Source organism: Paroedura picta, chromosome 9 (genome assembly GCF_049243985.1).
Source record: "Paroedura picta isolate Pp20150507F chromosome 9, Ppicta_v3.0, whole genome shotgun sequence".
NCBI classification, from domain to species: Eukaryota; Metazoa; Chordata; class Lepidosauria; order Squamata; family Gekkonidae; genus Paroedura; species Paroedura picta.
This window is the reverse complement of record NC_135377.1, coordinates 4,985,710-5,011,959: the sequence shown is the minus strand read 5'-3', so window position 1 is coordinate 5,011,959 and position 26,250 is coordinate 4,985,710. Positions and strand designations below refer to the sequence as shown.

General features: G+C 45.8%; 1 protein-coding gene across 3 annotated transcripts in view; it reads right to left on the bottom strand.

Moving 5' to 3' along the window:
• Window positions 1-26,250, bottom strand: part of TRAPPC9 (trafficking protein particle complex subunit 9) — a 350,271-nt gene that overhangs the window by 237,616 nt on the left and 86,405 nt on the right. For all 3 annotated transcript variants that reach the window (XM_077351413.1, XM_077351414.1, XM_077351412.1), the window contains exon 19: window positions 22,316-22,426. In XM_077351413.1, coding sequence (XP_077207528.1) covers window positions 22,316-22,426 — 111 coding nt within the window. The remainder of the gene's footprint in view (window positions 1-22,315; window positions 22,427-26,250) is intronic.

Here is a 26,250-nt window from a genome sequence, read left to right as displayed (position 1 = left end):
TTCAGCAATTTTAAAGGACCGAAGGGGTTCAATCGGCTCTGAAAGTGACTGCTGCTTTCATTGTTTTGTAATTGTTTTTGAGGTTTTCATTTCGGGTTTGCTTTATTTCACTCGCGTATTCTTGCTGAGATTGAAGACGGATTACGAGACGTAAAAAACAACAAGCTCAGACCGAGCGAGGTGCGCAGTAAACAGAGCTACTTGTGTCAGAGGAAAAAAAAGAGCATTAGCAGAACATATCTTCACGATCCAACCCATTATTGCTTGCATGCTATTTTGGGGTTATGTATTTGAATCATAAGAGCTTCTTGCGGCGCAGGGTGGTAAGGCAGCAGAAATACTGTCTGAAGCTGTCTGCCCATGAGGCTGGGAGTTCGATCCCAGCAGCCGGCTCAAGGTTGACTCAGCCTTCCATCATTCCGAGGTCGGTGAAATGAGTACCCAGCTTGCTGATGGGGGGTAAATGGTAATGACTGGGGAAGGGAATGGCAAACCACCCCATATTGAGTCTGCCATGAAAACGCTAGATGGCGTCACCCCAAGGGTCAGACATGACCTGGTGCTTGCAAAGGGGATACCTTTACCTTTACCTTTTTATTTGAATCATAGAATCACAGAGTTGGAAGGGACCTTCAGGATCATTTAGTCCAGGGCCCTGCAGAATTCAGGGCATCCACAACCCCCTGTCCAGATGATGTCCCCCAACACCCCCCCCCCAAAAAAAAAGCAGCCAGAATCCCTGGGCAATCTGGCCTGGAAGAAATTTGCCTCCTGACCCCAAAGTGGCGATTGGCATTTGCCTGGGCATGCAAGAAAGGGCCACAAGAGCCAAGCACCAACACACTCCCTTCTGCCTAAATTCACAGAATTTGAACTATAGGATGCTTCTCTCACTTGGACTCAACGCAGAGTGAATCAGGATAGCAGACAGAATGGGGCTTTTAATAAACAGTGCAATAGCATGAAGAACCAACCTGAAATGTAAAAACAGAACTGAAGCAAAGGGTCAATATCAACCTGACACCATTACAAAAATTCCATAGACGCATCCTAGTTTCAGCAAGCTATGTGCAGTATGACCCACAAGTCCCTACTACAAACGGAGTAGAAGGAGTTGATGGAATCGCTTTACTCTGCTCTGGTTCGGCCTCCCTTGGAGTCCTGTGTTCAGTTTTGGGCACCCCAATTGAAGAGGGGTGTAGACAAACTGGAGCGTGTCCAGAGGAGGGCCACAAGGATGGTGAGGGGTTTGGAGACCAAGACGAATGAGGAAAGGTTGGGGGAGCTTGGTCTGTTCAGCCTAGAGAGGAGATGACTGAGAGGGGATCTGATTTAAGTATTTAAAAGGCTGCCATGTGGAGGATGGAGCAGAGTTGTTCTCTCTTGCCCCAGAGGGACAGACCAGAACCAATGGGATGAAATTAATTCAAAAGAAATTCCGTCTAAACATCCGGAAGAAGTTCCTGACAGTCAGAGCGGTTTCTCGGTGGAACAGACTTCCTCAGGAGGTGGTGGGTTCTCCATCTTTGGAGAGTTTTAGACAGAGGCTGGAGAGCCATCTGACGGAGAGGCCAATTCTGTGAAGGTTCAAGGGGGTGGCAGGTGACAGTGGATGAACGATAGGGTTGTGAATGACCAGGGCAGTGCAGGGGGTTGGACAAGATGACCCCGGAGGTCCCTTCTAACTATGATTCTATGATTCTAACTCCAATTTGGGTTTCCTTTGTGTGAGGCTGTTCGGATGCACTAATACTAACCTGGGATCCATTTTGGGTAGTTGCAAACTTTTTGGTCCTGTATGCACATTGGTTCAACCTCTCCTAAAAAAAACATTGCTGGACCCACGAGACCCGGCCAACTACCGCCCGGTGTCACATTTGCCGTTCCTGGGTAAGGTAGTTTGGCGTTCTGCAGGGCCTATAAAACGGAGCTCTTCCGCCAGGTCTATGGCTGAGGATGGGGTCACAAGGTAGATCTATGTCTTTTAATTGGGGTTTTAAGACTTTGTAACCTCCCACAAGCCGGTTCTGGTTATTAATAAAAATATTATTATTTCTTATGCTTTTTGTTTATGATCTTGTCAGTCGGGAATGGTAGAATCTATTGACTACGTGCTCCTAGTTTGCAGCCCAAAGTTTCTACAGTGGTCACCCATGACGTAAACGAAAGCTGTTTTGTTCACCCACCAGATTTCTGTGCAACAAAGAGCCTAAGTTCAAGACGGTTTCACGGATTCAGATTTTCACAGGTCAATATGCAAGTCTGCTCACATTCGAAGACTGAAAAGTGGAGAGGGGGAGAGACTAGGATGACCTCTGCTATACTTTCATGAAATCTGTGCATTAGTCACCCGTGTTAAAGCTTTGTCTCTCTAGGCCTGAAATCAGCTTTGTGTTGATGGGAAGGGATTAAAAGAAGGAATCGCCAAGGAACTCAAGACCAGTGACTCAGACAAGGCAGCATTGTTATGGAAATGCCGGTTGCAGGCCCCTCTTTCTTTGCAAGCAGCTAAAGTGGAGGTCATTTGAGTGCGACAAGCAACAGAGAACCAAGCGCGAATACAGGGAAATTTAGTTAACCAAGTCCCATGTATTAGGTTCCTTATACAAGCCCACTGAGTAATTCTGCTCAGGAGCCCAAATTGGTTTCTAAAGATAAAGACTGAATAAAGCTAGCTTTTCAAAATATTGATATGGCCCTCTGCAAAGGTAAATCAAGATGGGTCACCCTGTTAGTCTACCTGGAGCAGTAGAAAAGAGCAAGAGTCCAGGAGCACCATAAAGACGAACAGAGTTTGTGGCGAGGGATCAGCTTTTGTGAGTTACCGCTCATTCTAGAACAAGATGGGTCACCGTGTTAGTCTGTCTAGAGTGGAAGGGGAAAAAAAGTCCAAGAACACCTTAAACACTAACAAAATGCAGAGCAGGGGATGAATTCTCACAAGTCACGTCAAGAGTACAGTAGCAACTTAAAGGTAAAGGTAAACGTATCCCCTGTGCAAGCACCGAGTCATGTCTGACCCTTGGGGTGATGCCCCCCCCCCAGTGTTTTCATGGCAGACTCAATACGGGGTGGTTTGCCAGTGCCTTCCCCAGTCATTACCGTTTACTCATTTTACCCACCTCGGAAGGATGGAAGGCTGAGTCAACCTTGAGCCGGCTGCTGGGATTGAACTCCCAGCCTCTTGGGCAGAGCTTTCAGACTGCATGTCTGCTGCCTTACCACTCTGGACCACAAGAGGCTCTAAGAGGCAACTTAAGGACTACCAAAATTTGTGCGAACCAATGAGCTGTCGTGAGTCATTGCTCACCGAAATGGCCCTCTTCTCTCAGGCCAATGGTTGAGGCCATGGCAGCTATGATCAGACAGACTTCCCCCTTTCTATCTCCCTTCTCTTTTTCTTCCATCTTGTGCCCTCCCCACCCCCAACTAGAGAATCTCCGCCAACAACAAACGATTCTGAATGATGAATGAAGGCAGCTTGGAGGTGGGTTATTTTTATTGGTTTGCTTTACTGGTTTTATTGCTTGTTTCTGTTGCAAACCACCCAGAGACCCTTCTAGAGGAAGAAGAAGAAGAGTTGGTTCTTATATGCCGCTTTTCCCTACCCGAAGAAGGCTCAAAGCGGCTTACAGTCGCCTTCCCATTCCTCTCCCCACAACAGACACCCTGTGGGGTGGGCGAGGCTGAGAGAGCGCTGAAATCACTGCCTGGTCAGAACAATTTTATCAGTGCCGTGGCGAGCCCAAGATCACCCAGCTGGCTGCATGTGGGGGAGTGGGGAATCGAACCTGGCATGCCAGATTAGAAGCCCGCACTCCCAACCACTACACCAAACTGGCTCTCGGGGTGGTACAGAAGCCTAATGAATACGTTAAAATCGTAACTGAAGGATCTTAAAGAGATAATACTGATGCCTTTTGAGGGTGTTCCAAATCTAAAAGAAATATACTCTCTAGTGAAAAGATTATTTCTCCTATTTTTGCCTTCAGAATGTGAATAATGAAACAACGGAAGGGGGAAGAGGGGGGGGGAAACGCTGGTAAATAAATTAGCCTCACAGTGTTGCAAATGATCTGTGAATTGAATTCTAAAGTTGTTAATTAGCTTCATTTTTTTTCCCTTGTCATCTACAAAGAGCATAAAACTGTGCAAATATTTAAAGGAATTTTAAAGCTGAAGATAACTATTAATTGAATTCTAAGAAATTAAATTTACTCAGACATATTAGAGTTTTCATTCTATTAAATGCAAGTTTTGGACCAAGTTATGCGATCCAGTGAAGTAATTCCCCCCCCCCACTAAATCTTATGCACAAATATATGTTTTATACAAAGTAAACAGTACTCCATTCAGTACTGCTCAAGTGCAAATTGCTTTAATAGTGTCATATCCAAGGATTGGAAGCGTGCCTGAATGTTGACCTGATTTACAAGTCAGCCATACAAAAGAGCAAGAGTGCAGTAGCACCTTGAAACTGACACAATTTGTGGCAGGATAGGAGCTTTTGCGAGTCGTTGAAGAAATGAGCAGTGACTCAAGAAAGCTCAACCCCTGCCATAAACTACCGCATTTGCCGGCGTATAAGACGACTGGGCGTATGAGACGACCCCCCAACATTTCCACTCAAAATATAGAGTTTGTTACATTACATTATAGTACTATGGGCCAATACGGGCAGCTCTGTCTATCCCACTTGGAGGCATGTTTTTCAGGGGGGGAAAGTAGTCTTATACACCAGCAAATACTGTATGTTAGTCTTCAAGTTCCAGACAAAACTGAGCATGTCCAGAGGAAAGCAGAGGGGTTTGGAGGCCAAGACATATGAGGAAAGGCTGGGGGAGTTTGGTCTGTTTCGCCTGGAGAGGAGACGACTGAGAGGGGATCTGAAAACCCTCTTCAAGTATTTAAAAGGCTGCCATGTAGACGATGGAGCAGAGTTGTTCTCTCTTGCCCCAGAGGGACAGACCAGAACCAAGGGGATGAAATTAATGCAAAAGAAATTCCATCTCAACATCCGGAAGAAGTTCCTGACAGTTAGAGTGGTTCCTCAGTGGAATAGGCTTCTACTGGGTTCTCCATGGAGGTGGGTTCTCCATCTTTGGAGATTTTTAAACAGAGGCTAGAAATGTTTAAATTTTATATTTTTAAACAGAGGCTGACGGAAAGGCTGACTCTGTGAAGGTTCAAGGGGTTGGAGGGTGAGAGTGGATAAGCGAGAGGGTTGGGAGTGTCCTGGACAGAGCAGGGGGTTGGACTAGATGTCCGAGGAGGTCCCTTCCATCTCTATGATTCTATGATTCTAATGTGCTACTCCACTCTTGCTTTTTTCAGCTGCTACAGACTTGCATGGCTACCCATTTGAAACCAGCCTGTAGCTTCCAGCCCATCTTCAGTTCCGATGGAACTCAGAAAGTAGGTTCTTCTCTCCTCTCCTGATCCACATGAAAGACCCATTTGGCTCCTACTTTCTTCAGACTGCAGTAAAAACAAGGATTCGGGGGGGGGGGGCTTTGTGTTCCTGGGCCTCCTGCTCACCAGGGATTCACAACCACTTATACTGGCAATTCTGCTATATTGGGAATAAAGTTCTTTTCCCAGTGTTGTGCATTAACTGTTCTTGCAGCTGTTATTAAATACAAGCCCGTGCTGTGCTGACACATTTTAACAACCAACCTCTGGAGAAATAGGGGGATTCAAATTCAGACTTTCCCCCCATATGCTCCCACCAACGATGACTTGCTTGTTTGGGTTTTTTTGCCCCAATATGAGCCTCTTGTGGCGCAGAGTGGTAAGGCAGCCATCTGAAATCTTTGCCCATGAGGCTGGGAGTTCAATCCCAGCAGCCGGCTCAAGGTTGACTCAGCCTTCCATCCTTCCGAGGTCGGTAAAATGAGTACCCAGCTTGCTGGGGGGTAAACGGTAATGACTGGGGAAGGCACTGGCAAACCACCCCGTATTGAGTCTGCCATGAAAACGCTGGAGGGCGTCACCCCAAGGGTCAGACATGACTCGGTGCTTGCATAGGGGATACCTTTACCTTTATATTATTTGTACCACATATGTAAGTAATCAGCACTGGCAGAATGGCGGCATATGACATTACAACATTCACGGATCCTTGCTATTTATGTTGTGTCAGGTGCCACGGGTGGAGCATTTTCGATACTCTTTAAATAGCCGATGGAGAAGATGATTGGGGTGAATGAGACGGACAGATGGAGGGAGGGAGGGAGAAAGAGAGAGTTAAAACTATTTTATCTGTGATTTTAAATGCTGTTTTAATGTTCACATGTTTTGACACTGCCGCCTAAGGGGCCCTATTTGGGTGGAAAGGCAACGTAAAAAAAAGTTCTAAATAAATAAATAAACACTGCTTCAGGCCCTTGGTCCATCTAATTCAGTACAATCTAGTCTGAATGGCAGGTGAAATTTTGACATCTGGTACAGGGAAGTCTCTTTCCCCCCTCAGCAAGCGTTTAAGAGGAAATGGGTTCAGTGGAAGAGAACTTTCACCGGGGATACAATGTGTGTCTCCCCTTGCTTCACCCTAAAGATCTCGGCAGGTGCCCGAGGTAGCTAGAGAGCTGAAGATCACAGCGGTTGTGGGCATGTCTTTGATCTCAAGCTTTCAAAGTTCAAGTTCTTAAAAGGTTAGATTCCAAGCACGGACTCCCCACCGTGAATCGATGTGCACGTATGTGCACCGATAGCAGTAAATGGCTGATAAAATACTTTGAGCCAGTTCTGTAAACTTTAAGTCTGTTGTGAATTGCCTTTTTGGATGCCAAGGCAACATTTATGGTTGCAGCAATGAGGGACGGGGAAGGGGTATAAGTAATCATGGGAGGTGAGGACAGTCTGGTAATTCCAGCCTTCAAAAAAGTGACTCTTAGCTGGGCTGATCTACAGATCTTGGGGGAAGCATTCAGAACTCTGGGGGGCAAATTGGAGGGGGCTTAATTCCACGCTCAGAGAGCCTCTTGTGGCACAGAGTGGTAAGGCAGCCGTCTGAAAGCGTTGCCCATGAGGCTGGGAGTTCGATCCCAGCAGCCGGCTCAAGGTTGACTCAGCCTTCCATCCTTCCGAGGTCGGTAAAATGAGTACCCAGCTTGCTTGCTGGGGGGTAAACGGTAATAACTGGGGAAGGCACTGGCAAACCACCCTGTATTGAGTCTGCCATGAAAACGCTGGGGGGGGGCATCACCCCAAGGGTCAGACATGACTCGGTGCTTGCACAGGGGATACCTTTACCTTTACCTTTAATTCCACGCTCATTGAGAATGTTCTGCCCTCATGAAGATTCCTTTATTGCAGGAGGAACATCCTTTTCACGCTGGTTAATTTGTAAAGTCTTCTTTAGTCTACATAGCTGGGACGTTCCTGAAGTATGCAGAGATCTTTTCTTTGGGTGGACCAGTTTTGCTCTGTTTATTACCACAATGGAGGGAGGGGAGTGGGCCTAGCAGCTTCATTACTCTTATATCCGGCTCAGGACCTGTGATCACTCACCGGGGGGGGGGGGGGGGCAGGCACAACTCTCTTTGAGCCAGAAGGATCCCAAAATTACAAATACATTTCAGAGTTTTAGGATTATATTGGCCATAGCAACTACATGGATGAAATGAAACGAGAGCTAACTTTTCCGTAATGGTACTGGGAAGGGGAATCCAAATATATTCTCTGTATCAAAACTTGTGAAGAATAGGTATATAGATATTAGAACGTATTTCTTTATTCTTTGGGGAAATCTTAGATAAGCTGCCTACATCGAGCCACTGGCTTTACAACGCTGCAGGAGGCAGTACTTCAGTTTTCATAAGGAGCATCTCAAGCTAAACATCCTGATTTGTTTTCTCCGTCCGTTTTTGCCGTAACAACATCCAGTGAGATTGCCATCTGGAATCTGAATTTCTGTGAATGTTAAAGACTTTCTGACTGCCGTCCCTTTGACTGTTCGTAGCCATGCTATAGTCAGGGCAACAGTCAATGAAGCCAAAAGGGGAGAAAGCAATAGACGCGAGCTAGCCTCTGCAGAGAAAATAAAAGAAATGTAAAGTTAATAGTCCAGAAATCAGTCTGTGATCAAAATTCAATATAGGCTGTCAAGATCCTGGAACTCTCTGCTGGAGAAGACCGTGGCGTTTATAGAAGTGGGGGAAATGAACAGCTTTGGGGCTGAAGAGAAAAGTCCTACATGGACTTTTGCTTTGCTTTGATGGCCTAAATGTCTTACTCTTAACATGCTCTTGGCCATTTCAAGTTAGAAAGAGCACAATGTGCAAATGCAGGTGTACATGCTAACCAGGGTACGTCTCTCCTCCGAAACCACGAAATAAACTGATTGAGGATAATGGGGGAGGGGTTACCTGTTACCATGTGTTAATTGTATCCTCCCTGTTTTCTGTAAACCGCCCTGACCCCTCGGGGAGGGCGGTATATAAATATAATAAATAAATATAATATAATATATAATTCATGCCTGTCACAACTAACGTTGCTATTTTTTTTCCTTTAAGATTTTGTTTAATTTTTTAAAACTTAAACTATAAACGAGCTTGGAGATGTGGCTTCTGATCTGGCAAGCCAGGTTCAATTCTCCACTTCTCCACATGCAGCCAGCTGGGTGATTTTGGGCTAGTCACAGCCCTTATAGTGCTGTTCTCACATAGAAGTCCTCTCAGAAGCTCTCTCAGCCTCACCTAACTCACAGGGTGTCTGCTATGGGGAGGGGAAGGTGAATGAATGAATGAATGAATGAATGTGCTATGGATGCCCCTTCCATATTCATCCACGTTAACAGCTGTTCTTCCTCTACATGTCTCCCACCCCCTTTTAAAGTCTTTTCTTGCAATTTCCCAACATTTAGCCACTCTGCATAACAGCCAGCCACCTGCCTTCCTGGTTTCATCACTGCATTATCAAACTGTCTTATAATGAGCAAGGCCATTGGTCCATCTAGCTCAGGCGTGGCCAATGTGTAGCTCTCCAGATGTCCATGGGCTACAATTCCCATGAGCCCCTGCCAGCATGTGCTGGCAGGGGCTCAGGGGAATTGTAGTCCAGACATCTGGAGAGCCAAAGTGTTTGCTCAGCACTCTGACTGGCTGCAGTTTTTCAGGGTCTCAGTCAGAAGAAAGATCCCCATCAGGTCATTTTAACCAGAGACGGCAGAGACTTCTCCATGCACATGTTCCACCAGTTTAGCTTTGTCTTCTTTTCTGTGTATGGTAAAACCGCCCGAACAGAGTCGGCTGGCGCTAAAACACAAAATATTAAATTCTAAACAAGCGGCAGCAACAAAACAGCTATCGTTTGCAGCTTCTCTCCTATCCTGCTATATTTAACATTTGGGACTTCTGTTGGCTTGGCTTAAAAATAGTAACAGGGAGACAGAGACGGGGGAGGGGGAGAAACCCCTCCCAATTAGTACCATTTGCCACTATAACCTTTCTCGGAATAAATTTTATGTGTAAGGCTGAGATAGTTACTATGGCAACTAAAGGCAATTTCAAGTCACCATTAATGAGAAATGCAGTATCTGTCAGACAAGGAGCCAGATGTGGTTGGTAGCCTGACACAATTTAGAGAGTGTGACTTTTTTTTTTCTTTACTCCAAGCAGCGGCACAAAAGATGCTGCAGGAGAATGTTTTAACATCTCCATCGTCATTGGATGCGCCGCCCGCCTTCCAGTGAGCTGCACTGGATCACAGAAAAGAACTTCACGGGAATCTTAGAATCACAGAATCCTAGAGTTGGAAGGGGCCATCCAGGCCATCTAGTCCAACCCCCTGCTCAACGCAGGATCATAGAATCATAGAGTTGGAAGGGGTCACACAGGCCATCTAGTCCAACCCCCTGCTCAATGCAGGATCATAGAATCACAGAGTTGGAAGGGGCCACACAGGCCATCTAGTCCAACCCCCTGCTCAACGCAGGATCAGCCCTAAGCATCCTCAAGCATCCAAGAAAAGTGTGTATCCAACCTTTGCTTGAAGACTGCCAGTGAAGGGGAGCTCCCCACCTCCTTAGGCAACCTATTCCACTGCTGAACTACTCTGTGAAATTTTTCCCCCTGATATCTAGCCTATATCGTTGTACTTGTAGTTCAAACCCATTACTGCGTGTCCTCTCCTCTGCAGCCAACAGAAACAGCATCTTCCAAGCAGAGATGAAGGGCCGGATCCAAGAAGACTCAATTACACTTCCTTTTAAAATAGCAACGTTGCTCATTCACTATTTGTGGCACACAAAGCAATGGTTTCGGATGGTGTGGTGTGTAAAGTAGGGGTGGGCGCTTTGACTCGAATAAGGCGAAAACTACCCAGATCAATGCTATTTTGGGTACTTTTTCTGCTAATCTGAGCTGAACCGCCCATTCCCTGCAATTGAGGAGTCCGAATCAGGGTGAACAAATCAGGTTTCGGCCATGATTCAGCCCATTTAGATGCATCCCCCCACTTTCTCAGGCAGCACCTAAGAAGGGGGGGGGGGAGAGGAGAGCTCATGAAGAACAGCTGATAATGACAGGTGCCCCGCCTGCAGCTACTTAGTAGCACACTGAGCCAGGATCCTAGGTGCGATCTTCGACACCGCCCTCTCTATGAACAGATCACGAGAGGAACAAGGTTGGCATTCTTCCACCTGCATAAAGCCAAGCTACTAGCACCCTACCTGGCCCCGGAACACCTAGCCACAGGGATCCAGGTGAGAGTGACCTCTAGGGTAGATTTCTGCAACTTGCTCTACTCAGGCCTATCCTTATCCCTGACCCAGGAGCTACAACTGGTGCAGAAAACAGCAGCCAGGGTCTTCACTGGCAGAGGTAGTCAACCTGTGGTCCTCCAGATGTCCATGGACTACAATTCCCATGAGCCCCTGCCAGCTGGCAAGTTCTTCAACCTGTAGGGATGGAAATGATGAGAAGCCAAAGAGGGAGGGGATGGCATTTTGCAAATCCGTTTCCTCTGATGGTAGCAGCTAAGAAGCCTGATTGGTACTGAACTGTTATTGCAGGTTGTCACAGTCAGTGAATGACCAGCAGTGCCGCAGAGGCAATATGGTCGGTGCTGATAAATAGGAAAGTGGATTTGCCTAACATGGTCCAGCGTGTCACCAATTAATTAGAACTTTTTGTGTCGGCATCAAAGTGGATTTTTCCTTGCCGACACATAGCCCAAAGGAAGACGGCAGGGAGAGTGTAACATGTAGATAACTGTGGAGCTGATGTCCTGAACAGGTGGTGGGAAAATCAGCCAACGGCCAAAGCATGGGAACGGATACGCAAGACGTGACTATGACCACTGCCATAAAGGGCAAAAGAGATGTAGCTATGGCAATATTGCTGCGTTTGGCATTGTAAATGGCCAAAGCCAGCTGTCTAAAAGAGGAACCATTACCTGTGATGACTAGTAATGTCACTTGCGTGCCTTTGTCAACAATTGCAGCAAACTGACGGACACAGAGGAGGTGGCCGGGGAAGCCGATCATCTGGAATGAAGACATTTATCCTGATCCATGTCTTACGTATTATCGGACCGTTCTGCAGAAATGCTTTAAGGCAGGGGTAGTCCACCTGTGGTCCTCCAGATGTTCATGGACTACAATTCCCATGAGCCCCTGCCAGCATTTGCTGGCAGGGGCTCATGGGAATTGTAGTTCATGAACATCTGGAGGACCACAGGTTGACTACCCCTGCTTTAAGGAATGGAGATGAGATGGCTGAAGTCTTCCGGAGCACCCTGCACCATGTTCAAGGCAGAGCTTAGGAGAAAGAGCTACAGATCTCCCCTCCCTAAAGATTCATATTTTATAGGGCAAAGTTGCAACCTGCTGCACAAAATGGCACACTGGCACTCCTCAAAGCTCCATACAGTTTGGAACCAGCTTTGGCTCGAAGATGATAACGGGCCCATGGGCAGCTATGTCCCTCTAGGAACACCTGCCAGGTGGAACCAGCTTGACGTACTACATATAAGTCCTTGGAAGAAGGGAGTGGAGTTGCTTTGCCTGACAAGTAGGTAAGCATTTTGTTTCTTTCATTTGACATTCCTTCAACGGTCTCGCCTTCCGAACCCGCCTTGCCATTGTTGTTGTTTTCATGTCTTAAAAAGATCTTTTAATAACGTTTTTTTGAAGGGGTTGACTTTAGTGGATTTAATCTGATTTCATCATATATATATATATTACATTGTTCTTCCCCTTCCTGGCCTTTTTAAAAGCAGACATTTTGTATGCATTTTAACTCATTTTTATTGTTTTACTCATATCTGTTTGGAGAGATTGAATTTAGTGGTTTCAAAATGCAATTTTTTTAAATCACGGATGTTTTAAACGGGCTCTCGCGCAGGCGGAATAAAGGTGGAATAAAACTTCTAAATCTTTTTGCAAAAAGGGGGGAGCCGACAACCTGACACTCGACACAGTAGCCTATCTGCATGCAGAACTGTTCCTTGGGGCATTTAAGTCAGGCAGCCTAAGAAGAACAGTCGGGGGATGCAATTACTTCATTAAAGAGATGTACATTTTCCCACGGGGGGTGGGGAGGAGACATCTAAACAGAGCCCCGGCTTGGGATCCCATCAGGGTGACATGCAGTCCGCACCAGCTGTTTGCACCCTATGCACAGCACCGTTCAAGAACCTCCCTGCGTCAGTATGCAATATCCTGTCCTGATCCGTCTTTGAGGCCATCTGGCTCAAGGGAGTTCATTATTTTCCGAGGAGGCATAACCCTTCTCTGCTGCCCGCGTTTATCACAATTTTCTGTAATCAGATGCAACCTTCTGCCTTGGTAACGTCTAATACCGTCCAATAAAATGCATAGGCATATTGGTGCCAAAGGGTAGCTCCTGCTGCCACAAGTGATAAATTAATACCATCCTGCCACTTGCTCGGCTGGCTGACATACATTTCAATTTGGAGACAAATGAAAAAGAAAAAAGAAAAAAACTCTAGTTATGCAGAAGGAAGAATAAGTCACTCAGAAGGAATGCAGATGACCTGGCAAGCAGGGCCCACCATGCAGCAGAATTATAGTTTCCCTTGAGGAAACAACTGCCCAGGCCGTCTTCGGCCTCGGATGACCAGTGACAGATTACACAAGCCCTCTTGGATTGGCCAGGTGACAGTGATGCCGTAAAGTAGCGATCCCCAACCTGTGGGCTGCGGACCACATGTGGTCCTTTGACTAATTGGAGGTGGGCCCCGAAGAACGCCTTCTCCTCCCCCCGGCCCTTTACTTCATCCCCCCCCCCAGCCCTTTACAACACACTTCATTGATGTGGCGTGTCTGTATCTTATTTTGAAGGGATGTTTAAACATTACCATAGCGATCAGAGAGTGTTAGGGCAGTGGTTGAGAGTAGAGGAGTAAACTACCCCCCCCACCGGGCCTCAGTAAAAGGCGTTGAGTGGTCCCCATTGAGTGGTCCCTAGTGATAAAAAGGTTGGGGACCACTGCCGTACAGGGCAAAAGAGAGGGGATTTCTTAACCGTGAATGAGAGTACAAACAGAACAGTGTGCCCAGGTAATTCCTCCCAGTTCAGGTGCTTTGTGAGGATGAGGATGTGCAGAACAGTCTCCCAGCAGGAGTCTTTCAGAGCTCAATAAAACACTCCAGAGTTTTTCAAGCTCAATAAAATCTTAGCTCTCGTGAGAAAAAGGAAGGCCAAGGCTGATTTTTTTTTTGAAGGAGACTAATTATTTCTGAGCCCTGACATGATTGGCCCAAGGCTGACCCAATCTTGTAGGCATCAGACCTGGTTATCTGCATCAAACCTGATGACTACGTGGATGGGAGACCACCACAGAAGTCTATGGCTGCGATGCAAAGGCCGCCCCCTCCTCTGTACTTGGCACACGACACTGGCCTCCTACATGCTGCTTTGGGTTGCCGAGGCGGCCGAACCAAGCCGAAGCGCACACCCCTACTTCAACATCAGATATTGAAAAAAGGGAGACTCTTGAAAGCTCACACCCTGGAAATCTTCGAGCCCAGGAGCACCTTTAAGACCAGCAAAGTTTTATGCAAGATACAACTTTTTGTGGGCCAGCACACTTCTTCTGAATGTCTTCTGAACATCCAACTTCACAACCATATAGGATAATGGGGAATCTAAATGGCATGAATGAACTTGATCCGGGTTACCATTGACACACTGATACCCCTTTTCTATCTCTTTCCTGACTGCCCCCCCCCCCTCCGGTCTCTACCTCCTTCCGATTTCTTGGTTGCAGTCTCCCTTTTGGCTTCTGGTCCTGCCAAGGGATAGAAAAGCTTTAACAATTCCAATTGCTTCTTCATCAAAGCCCTTGTTTTGCCAGGCTTCTCCATGATGAAAGGAGAAGTGATTCTCTTTCCTCATGGGGGGGAAAAAAAGTAAAAATAAACCCCTTCCAAAATTTCCTAATAATAACTTCTCATGCGGGCTTCGGATCCAGCCAAACAGATGGACCCCTTTCAAGTTGCTAGTTTGAAGGGTTTTTTTTTCTTTTCTTTTTTTTACTAAACAAGGAAATGTTTTAGAAAGTGAAGGAAGTATGACATCTCTGCAGAACTCGCAGAAAGATACCGCACACCTTTTCCCCCATGCGTGGCACTGACCGTAGGCAAATGAGCTAAGTTACAAAGCAAGCAGTATCAAAAATAAGTTTTATTCAAGGCGTGAGCTTTCGAGCGCAAACACTTGAAAGCTCCCACCTTGAATAAATCTTTGTTGGTCTTAAAGGTGCCATTGGACTCTTGATTTTGTTTTATTGTGCTGCTTCAGACCAACACGACTACCCGCTTGAATCTAAAAATAAGTTTGATGATGCAGGAAGATGTGAATCCAAGCTCTGGAGTTTATCCAACAATCAGAACAAGAAGGTACTTGGTCTTCTACACTGAAACCTGCATGTTACCATCTCAAGTATGGTTTCCTCCGATACCCTATGTCATGATTAAGGACCATCCAGAGGTCTGCATTTTCCCAAGATACAAGCAAAAATATGATTACATAAATTAAAAGGTTATATGTGTGTGTGTGAAGGGGGGGGGGGGACTCCAGCACAGGTTGGTTAGGACTGAGCATGAGCTAGAAAGCATGGAATTATGGTGGGTGGGGAAATTGGCCAACTCTAGCTCCGAATCACTTACATCAGTGGTCCTCAACCTGCGGGCCGCGGCCCGGTGCCGGGCCGCGAAGGCCGTTGCGCCGGGCTACGGCTCCCTCTCCCCGCCCCCCCGCAGTAAAAAACTTCCCAGGCCGCAAGCTTGCGGCCCGGGAAGCTTCTTACTGCGGGGAGGGCGGGGAGAGGAAATCAGGGCCACGCCCGCGCATGCGCGAATGCGCCATGCGTGGCTGCAACTGCGCATGTGCGGCACTTTTGCGCATGCGCACACACGCAAAAGTGCCATGCATGCGTGATTTCGGCCGCACATGACGCATGCGCGCATGCGCGATGTACGGGCGCGGCCCGCTGCCCTGCCGGTCCCCAGCCTCAGAAAGGTTGGGGACCACTGACTTACATTACAATAACATTCCGGAAGGGGAGATTTGGGGCCGGAGAGTGGGTAAATTTCCCTTTATCTCCTTTCATTTCATAACTCCCAGTTGGTCTAAGGCAGCAGAATAAAGTTTGAGTCCAGTGAAGAGGTATGTTTCCACACAAAAGTTTATACCTTGAATAAAACTTTGTTGGTCTTAAAGTTGCCACTGGACTCAAATTTTTCCCCCTCTAAAAGCACATTCATTCACTGGAGTCGGAATAAATACGTGCAAAATCTCCATATGAGTCACATTTCCCCAAGTCACTCTGCCCATATCTCTTTAATCTCAAATTCCTTCAATGTCCTATGCCTTCTAGAGCAGAGATGGCCGAACTGTGGCTCTACAGACGTCCACGGACTACAATGACCATGAGCCCCTGCCAGCAGGGGCTCATGGTCATTGTAGTCCGTGGACATCTGGAGAGCCAAGGTTTGGCCACCGCTGGGCATGTTTAGTCTTCATTAGGCCATTTTTGGATGTGGTTCAATACTAAAGGAGATGGCTCATGCCAGTTACAAAAGCAGACGAGGCTGAGGTTTCTTGTCAAGTACAGAAAAAAATATGATTTAAAATCAACTAAGCCATGTTTCCCCCCCCCCTTTTTTTTACTTGATGAGTACGTAGAAGTATGTAGTGCTCTGGATACATGTCACGGATGCTTCCTAGGTGGCCTGGGTCAGCCACATACCACTCAAAATAGCCTACCTTACAGGGTTCTTGAGAGGATAAAATGGAGAAGAGAACGATGTCATTCTGTGTTCCCATTAGATAAAAAAATGAATGAGATAAAACAAGTAAAAGCTCCACCGGGTCCCACCCACTTTCAAAAAAACAATTGGTGGACAGCAGGAGAAGGGACTATGGGTACAATGGTACCCCCGGGTTCCACTTTGGGGACCCCTCCACAAAATCAAATACTGAACGTACAAATACATATACACATCTCAGTACGTGATCAAGTAAGAAAGTCTCACGAGCAGGAACATTTCTGAAACGAGTACAGAACGTACTTCAGATTTCTACGACTTTAGGTACATTTTCCCAGCTCTTTTTAAATTAGCGCTTTAAAACATACCCTTCTCTGCATGGTTGAAGGGTTTTTAAAAGACGAGAAGACTAAACATAATTCTGAGCAATTTTGTAAGGTTCCCTCTACAGGACCTATTAAAGCTGTAGTTTCCATTAGAAGACAATGAGCAAAGCTGAGCAAATATTGGCGTATTAAAAACAGAGAGAGAGAGAGAGATCATTACTGCTTAACAAAAAAAGGGAGAGAAATAAGAGTGTGATGCTATTTTTTAAAAAAACCCTGAGATGAGGCATGAGTGTAGAAACGACACAAAGGTATTCTGGATTACCAGATATTAGCTTGAGATTTCAGGCGACGCAAGACAGGTAAAGCGGAGAGAACAATTAGCGCTATTAAAAGAAGACTTCTCTTCCTGTCCCGGTTTCATTCAACTGTTCAAAATATGAGCCTATCGGAGGAATAATATTCTTCAGCAAGAGGGAGACGGGCCTTCTCTTGTGGGCCCTGAAATCACATTCTTTGTGATAAAAACAAGGCAGGCTGGAGACGTGGCATGTGCCCAGACCTGCAATCCTGATATGGCACAATATCTGCTCCACAAAGGGCTAGAGAGGGCCTCTGAATTGGCTGATGCAAGGCATTCAGGAGGAAACAAGCCATAACCCAACTATAAGATTCAAGTGGGTAGCCGTGCAGGTCTGAAGTAGGACAACAAAGCTTGAGTCCAATGGCCCCTTTAAGACGAACAAAGATTTGTTCAAGGCGTGAGCTTTCATGTCGGTCTGAGGATTTGTGCATGCGCACAAAAGCTCACAACCTGAATACATCTTTGGTCTTAAAGGTGCCATTGGACCCAACTATAGTCAGAGAGACCGAAAGAAGACCCACGGGAAAAGTCTTTGGAAAATGCCATATAAGTGCTTCTCCAACACAACAAAGCTTTCAAAATGTTAATAACACACATTCACGAGTTAAAACAAATTAAAATAAATTGATGTTAGTGTACAGGAGCTCTGCCCATGTAGGTTGGAGGGGGGGGGGAGGAGTAGGAGGAGGAAGAGGAAGAGGAAGAGGAAGAGAAGGAGAAGGAGGAGGAGAAGGAGATATAGCACCAAATCAAACAACTATTGAGTGGGTCGGTGTGGAACAACCAAACAAGGAGAACACGCCTGAAAAACAATATATATTTATATATGAATCAGAACAGCTGTAGAACGTGTTTGTTATTGCTCTTGACTACTCAGTTTTACATAACAAGCGTTCAGGTACAATTTCAAAGCACTTTGGGTGTTAATGGGAAAGAATAATAATTATCATTTCAGCTGCCACTTTGTTAAAAGCATCTCGTATCGGAATACGCATTACTTAAAACAGACAATTTCAAAAGTTGTGTGTGCCCGGAAATTAATCAGTAGTTGAAAAGAAAACCCTTATTTTGAAATCCTGCTTTGTTTCTCCATTTAAAAATCAGTCGCCCTTTCAAAAGCTAGTTGACAAATGACACAAAAACTAGCTTGCAGCCGAATAACAAAACAAAGGAACAGCAACAAAAAAAAATATCTCATGGAACCGGCATCAATCTTCTCCTTGCTCCTTAAGGAACATCTCTTCCAATTGCATTTCCTTCTTTTTATAATTTTATTGCTTCATTAATTTTATGTTCTACCTAAGCATATGCGCCCTATAAAATATGACCTGGCCCTAAGTAGGACCATGCCCTGTCCTGGATGGCCCAGACTAGGGGTAGTCAAACTGCGGCCCTCCAGATGTCCATGAACTACAATTCCCATGAGCTGGCAGGGGCTCATGGGAATTGAAGTCCATGGACATCTGGAGGGCTGCAGTTTGACTACCCCTGGCCCAGACGGTCCCGGTTTCACCAGATCCAAGAAACTAAGCAAGGTGGGTCAGCCCTGGATGGAACACGGCAAAGGAAATTGGCAAAGACAATATTTGTTTTGATTCAGTTTAAGGCAGCTTCATGCGTTCATGAAATCCAGGGCCGCCAAGCAGAGACAGGCAATGGCAAACCCATTTCTGCAGAGTGGGCATGGCCAAAAATCTCTTCTTCTAGTAGTAGTACAAGCCAAAGGGCCAAAACATGAACACAAGAGAAGCCATGTTGGATCTGGCCAATGGTCCATCCCGTCCAACACTCTGTGTCACACAGTGGCCAAAACTCAGGTGCCATCAGGAGGTACCACCAGCGGGGCCAGACATGTGCCCTTAACCTGAGTCCTTGGTGGAGGGGGCCGTGGCTCAGTGGTAGGGTGGCTGCTTGGCAATCAGATGGTTTCCGGATCAACCCCTGGAATCTCCAAAAGGCTGAGGTATCCTATGATGTGGGAGAACTCTGCCCGAGACATTGGAGAGCAGCTGCCAGTCTGCATAGATCATAAAATCATAGAGTTGGAAGGGGCCACACAGGCCATCTAGTCCAACCCCCTGCTCAACGCAGGATCAGCCCAAAGCATCCTGAAGCATCCAAGAAAAGTGTGTATCCAACCTTTGCTTGAAGACGGCCAGTGAGGGGGAGTTCACCACCTCCTTAGGCAGCCTATTCCACTGCTGAACTACTCTGACTGTGATCAGAGGTTCTCAACCTTCCTAAGGCCGCAACCCCCTTTGCAGCAGCGCCGGCCCTGGCAACCCCTGGGGAAAGGGTAGATCGACCCCCAAGTTGAGAACCACTGGCATAGACAATGCTAACTTTGATGGAGCGGGGCTTTGATTCAGTATAAAGCAGCTCACGTGCCTGTGTGTGAGCCGCTGGATCTGGACCATTTCTAGAGCTACTGTATTCTTGCTTATTCCCTTGGTTCCTCATGTACATTTGAATTGTATTCTGTAAACTGAGTCCCCATTTCAGACAAAAGTTAAATGTATATGGTATCCAGCCTTGATGCGAAGCCTGGAGTTCTCCTGGAATTACGATAACTCAAGATGACAGTTCCCCTGGAGAAAATGGCTGCTTTGCAGGGCCTATGCCACTGTACTCTCCTCCCTTTCCAAATCCAGCCCTCCCCAGGTTCCACCTTCCAAGCCTCCAGGAACTTCCCAACCCAGAGGGAAGAAGCAGTAAGAGTCAGTTTGGTGTAGTGGTTAGGAGTGTGGACTTCTAATCTGGCATGCCGGGTTTGATTCCCCACTCCCCCACATGCAGCCCGCTGGATGACTTTGGGCTCACCATGGCGCTGATAAAACTGTTCTGACCGAGCAGGAATATCAGGGCTCTCTCAGGCTCACCCACCCCACAAAGTGTCTGTTGTGGGGAGAGGAATGGGAAGGAGACTGTAAGCCGCTTTGAGCCTCCTTCGGGTAGGGAAAAGCAGCATATAAGAACCAACTCTTCTTCTACTTCTTCTTCAAAAGAACACATGCTGTTGACAAAGCAGGCTGCTTGTTTTGCCGAATTACGCCAAGTATCGTTCAGTACTCGACCTCTAGGTTAAAAGCACTGAACAAAACATTTCTGTAATAAGGTGTTATCCAACTTAATTAATGATCGGGGAGGGGAAAAGTCAGGACCAAAAATGAATTCAACAGCAACGAAGCACTGAACTGTAATAGCATTTCTCCTTGGCAAAGGAAGTCGTCCAATGCAGTGGATTTAATTCCATTTTCCTTTCATCATTTTGCAAAAAAAATAAAAATAATAATAATCAGAACATTATTGCCCAGGATTTAACAAAATCTATATTATATGTGGACAGCCTTTTGACAGAGACCCAAGTTTATAAACAAAGAAGGAGATGAGAAAGCATTGGTTTCAGTAAATCCTCAGGAGGTTAAATGATGTGTAGCAGGCACCCACTCACGTCAGTTGTTCTTCTTTCACTAGCCGCATTAGAAAATGAAATGAGGCACATCTGCAGACATCCACAGGCCGGGTTATACAACGTGGATTATGGCAGGAATTAACACTCCACATTGAAACCTTGTCTGGGGAACAGCACGCGGAACACAAACGCCCCACAGTAACTGGCTTCTCGGATAAATGTGGCTCTTCCCTGCGCCAGTTTTATGATGGCATTTGAATATGAGGGCAACAGGGAGACTACTGACCAAAATGAAGTTGCTATGCACACAGCTGACCCATGGCCTGTCACTTTATTCCCCTTTATTCCCCTGCCTCAGCAGCAAACGATATATGTAGGAAGCCCAACCCTTCCTTAGTTACTGCTGGTTGATTGTTGCGTTCCCTATACATTTAGAAAATGCACTCCATCCTGCCTGTAACTTTTAAACTAAGCCTAATGCCATCTGAACACTGTATATTTTTATACCTCCCAAAATATTCCTTTAGATAAATACAGGTGTAACTGCACTAAAACAGTGCTGAAGTAACAGCAACAAGTAAGTGAAGGGTTAAAATCCCCCACTAAAAGAAGACAGCTTGAGCAACAGGCAGCTCCAAGTACTCTCATTGGCCAGAAACAATTGAGAGAGAATTGACACAGTAGTTGTGTGCTGGGGGCAGTTCATTCTGTTTCTGGTTCAGAAAGAGAGAGAAAGAACATTATGATATAATCAATCTGCCTTTCCCTTAGCTGAACATCTGCTCTGAGGATAAGAATTTTTGTCAAAGACCTGAAAACAGATCTGCACAGTATCTGGAGAACTGGGGCATATATTGGGCAGTGGAAATTTGGGCAGTAAGGAGATACTCCCATTTCAGGCTAAAACAGAGGGGAGAATTCTAAGGAGAGGAGGATTCCTGCCAAATTAAATGGAACAAATCAGGTGCGAGGATTTTCTTGGACTCTGTGAGAGAAAGCTTGCTTCAGGCTCCTCAGAAGTCAGCTTCAAGTGCTCTCTTTTAGACCGTTTACGCACTGGGAACTTCACTGCCCCAGCTCCTGTGCAGGAGCACAAATCGGGGGCGGATGAGGTGCACCAGGCCAAATGCTCCCCCATGTGGGTGCAGGAAGAGGTGGGGCAACCTGCCATGACTGAAACTCCAGCCTGCAGCACAGCATGAAACCTCCAGTGCATAAATGGTCATAGTGAGGCATTTTAACCCTTCACTTACTTTTTGCATGTAGAAAAAATGTGGGACCTTAATGTTTTAGTGCTGTCTGTCACAGCAGACAATTCAGACAGCGAAGCACATGGTCAGCTTGGGAAGGCTCATTATTTCTTCTGCTGTACTTGCACATGGAAAGACATTATTTGTATAAGCCACAAGATGGCTGAATTGCAACATATGGCTAAATAAAGTGGAATTGGACAATAAAATATAATGAGCTTCCCAACTCGTGTCTGGGAACTGTTAACTTTGCATCCATGAAACAGTTTCATCGCTCACTTGAGGTCGACCACAAAAGACAAACGATAGGGCTCATCTCCTTAGATCATCACCTTGATAAATCTTTTTGCTAATGAGATAGTTCAAGACTATTGAATGCCAGACATTCTGTGCACAGAATTTAAATGCTGAGGTAACACAGACATCTTGAGACATGGGATTAGATTTGAATTATAAATGGCTCTCGAGAAATGTAACTTCAATGGTTTGGGAACTACCTGAAATACAAAGAATAATACCACTTCTGGCCATCACATACTTCCTTGTTCTATGGAATACTTCTTTGAATTCATCTTCCCTTTAACCCAAAGCACAACAGAAAAGGCATCAAGAGCATGTAGGAAAAAAACATCCTTAAACCTGATTTTGGAGTATAAAATGTAAGTCAGTGCCACCGTTAAATAATATAAACAATAATTATGTCATCTTTGCGTTTCCACTTACCGCTGGCATTCTGCAGCACGCAAAACTAAATCTTCATTATTCTTTGCGCTAATTGTGAGCTCATGGTCTGTAGCATTGAAGACGTCGAGTAGAAGATGGCATTGGCGGGTACTGTTGGAAGAGATGGAAAGATGGAGTCGTTTAATGGCAATTTTAATTTTGAAAAATCTATTGGTCTTATCTTGGGGCTTGGCAAGTCTGTTTTAGAAAGCTGACTAGGTCACGAATAAGTCTTTGCACATAGTCAACTATGAGAATATACGTGGGAGGAGACACTTTGACTGCTTCTTCTTGTTGTTTTTTTTCCAAACTGGTTAAGGAGACTGAAATCTGTCAGGCCCATTATGCACGGCAATTTCGGGTCTCATGGAAAATGTGGAGTGGGAAGAAGCGAAGCAAACTGCTTATGCACGGGACGGGACGCCAACGGCGGCAAAACCCAGAGTAACCAATTATGCACGCGGCGATCCCAGCACCGCTTCTGGTTGCGCCCCGGTCACACGGAAGCTGTGCTTTCTTCCGCGTTTCGCTAACGCGGCTTTTTTGGCGGCATGCACTGAAGCTGCGGCCGGTTGCAGCCGGCACCGTGCGTTATCGGTGATTTTAGTTGCCGCCATTCCACCCCGAATGCGCGCTATCCCCCCCCCCCCGTGCATAATGGGCCTTAGGCAACCCTTAATTTGGTCTGAAGGAAAATTAATAGCCAGACCAAGACATCGCCTAGCCTGAGTTCCATCTCATACAATGACCAGTCTGAGGTCAGAAAGGTTCCCGCACCGCTGTCAGTCAGTAGAGCCTGACTAAAAAAAATGTTCAGGTTTAATGTTCCGCAGGGCCTGTAAAATGGAGCTCTTCCGCCAGGTCTATGGTTGAAGCTGGGGTCGGCAAGGTAGATCCATGCCCCCCCCTCCAGGTACGAGTATCCAGGTATGAGTATCCATCTTACTTCCTCTCCCCCTCTAATAGTGGAATGGGGAGGGGGTTTTCGCCATGTTGAGGATTGTTTTTTACTGGGGTCTTTAATGGGGATTTTATGACATGTAACCCACCACGAGCCAATTTGGGAGTGGCTGGAAATTAATAATAACAACAGGATTAGAGCTATGGTATAATGGAACAGTTAAGAAAGATAGTGTCTAGGAAAGCAGGATTATCGTCCGATACAAGCTTTATTGCAGTTTGCTTTCAATGCATTGTCTTATATGGGACATCCGCCTGGCCTCGACCAGGGCCAGGGCCAGGGCATTTTCAGCCCTGGCCCCGATGGAATGAACTCCCTGAAGAGCTACACATCCTATTGGATTTGTTAGCGTTCTGCAGGGCCTGTAAGGTGGCCCTCTTCCACCAGGCATATGGTTGAGGCCATGGTGGGGTGCTGGTGGGACCTGGGGATCCCCTGGAATTATAGCTCATCTTCAGACTAAAGAGAACAGTTCCCCTGGAGGAAATGACTACTTTGGACTCCACAGCATTATATTCTACTGAGGTCCAGTCCCACCCCACTCCTGACTCCACCCCCAACATCTCCAAGTATTTCCCAACCCACATCTGGAAACTCTAAGATTCTATTGGCAATAAATGCTTCATCACAGTCTTCTCTGTGGTCTTGACGCCCATTTCTGATCCAACGTGATTCAGCGTTGGGTCTTACAAGATCAACGAGCAAAAGCCTGCACAGGTCTCAACACCTTCAACTGCTTAGTCATTCCGAGAAAGCACAAATCTTACTGGATAAAAATCTATCACTCTGTTATCATAACTTCATGATATCTTGACTCATTAAAAGCCTTCCATCATGAACGTACAAAAAAAAGCATTTAGCATGAGAGTTAAGGGGAGGGGGGAGGTTAAAATCAGTGTGTGAAGAGCGTCGAGAGAAGCAAATGCTGTTCCTTTATTCATGAGTAACCCTAAAATAGAAACGTATAAAGGTTCATTCAACCAAATAAGAGGCTAATACTTGAAAAGAGTTTTATGGGGGGAGGGGGAGCTTTTTGGCATTTAGAAGCAGCAGGCTGAACTCTACCAGATTTTCTCTCGATGCACAAAAGATGCCCTCCTTGAGATATGTGAACCGTGAAAGTAGCTCTCTCTCTCTTACAAACACACACACACACACACACAGAGTAGAATCTGCTAGACTGCATTTTGCTATTGCTTGAACCTTCCTCTGTTCCTTCCCCCAAGAGCCACTGGTTAAGTTGCTGGACTTTCATGCAACATTCATGAATTTTGGAGCTCTCAAGGGGAACCAAGACAAGACAGAATATAACAAAAACTGCTGCTTCCACCAAAAACAAACAGGGGGGGGGAGCTAGATGGAAGTCCAATGGTACCTTAGAGATGAACAAGATTTTGGGCAGCACAATATGCCGACATTTTCACAGCTGACCTGGAACAGTGCTTCCTCAGCTACCCCCCATTAACACACCTTTTGTACGTGAGATTTAGCAATGCCATTTTCATAATTTGGACTCATGGGAAAGCAGCACAGGAGCCATTTCGCCAGGCCTTTGGTGACTTCTGCCCCACCATCGACCTGACCATGAAACATTCCATGCAAGTAATACGCTTTCTAGACAAGACCTTACAAATGCATAATGTAAGCATAAAAGCCACCTTTAACTAGGTGCCAGCCTATCCACATGGCATATCAAAGCAATCCCCTAGGGCACCGTCTGTCCCGGAATTGGAGGGGTGCCAAGACAGCATGCCCATGGCAGTGTGGGGTGAGGCACTGTAGAAGACAACTAGTCACTCAGTCTGGGACTGGAAGGCATGCTGGCTGCACCAACACACCAACGCAGCAGACAGGACGCGGGGCCTTCTCCTGTTTCCGGGTCCAGGGCAAGATCTGCAGGTAGGGCACTACAGCAAACAGCATTCCCCAACTGAGAATGGAATAAAACTGCATAGACTGCACTGTAGGCGACCCAAGAATTTGACTCTAGATTTCAGGTCAGAAAAGAACTAGATGTTAGGAAGTAGACACGGAAGCTTACAACAACCAAGGACTAAAACTGCTAGGGACCTAAAATATTGCTAGCTAGGAACAATGGCGTTTAAAATGCATTTTTTTTTAAAAAATCAAATTGTTAATGGATTTGGACTTTAGCTGAGGCTCAACACATGCCTAGAAAAATAGAGCTGGAAAGATTAAGCCGACCATGTGCCAACAAAATTAAGACTATATGACAGAGGCATATATATGTACACAGAGCACAGTAGATTAGTAAGTTTTGGCAAAGTTGCTGGACAAGCCTGGCAGTGCAGTTATCCAACTGCTCACTCTACAACTTCTATCTCTTAAAATATATAACTTTATGAGTATGTTGGAAACTAAAAACTGAAAGCATCTATTCAAACAAGCAGCCGTGTTGGTCTGAAGCAGCACAATATAATCAGAGTCCAGTAGCACCTTTAAGACCAACAAAGATTTATTCAAGGCGTGGTCTTAAAGGTGCTACTGGACTCTGATTTTATTGAAAACATCTAAATGTGTGTCAATGTCCCAGCAAAATTATTTCCAGTAAGACTGAACAAGAAAGTGCAACGGTGAACTTTTTGATTCCCAGTTCACAGCATTTAAACCTTCAGAGCTTCAGGGAGCAGATTAATAACCAAGAAATAAGTTCTTCTTTAAATTATACTTATTCATAGGCATGTAGGGAAGGACAACAGCAAACCTGAACAGTTTATCACTTGAGAGTGGTATATTAATGAGACAAAGCAGGCCTTGGTGATAGGAGATCAATAGAATGAACTACAAGTGCTATGCAAGAATGCTGTTGATACAATAAAAAAAACATAACGGACACAATAAAAGAAAAAAGAACATCTGAAAATAAATCTGCCATAATGATTGCACAGCAAAAAGACATTTACAAAAGGAGATGGAATAACAAATCTGGTATTCTCTCTGCCTTGTGATTTAT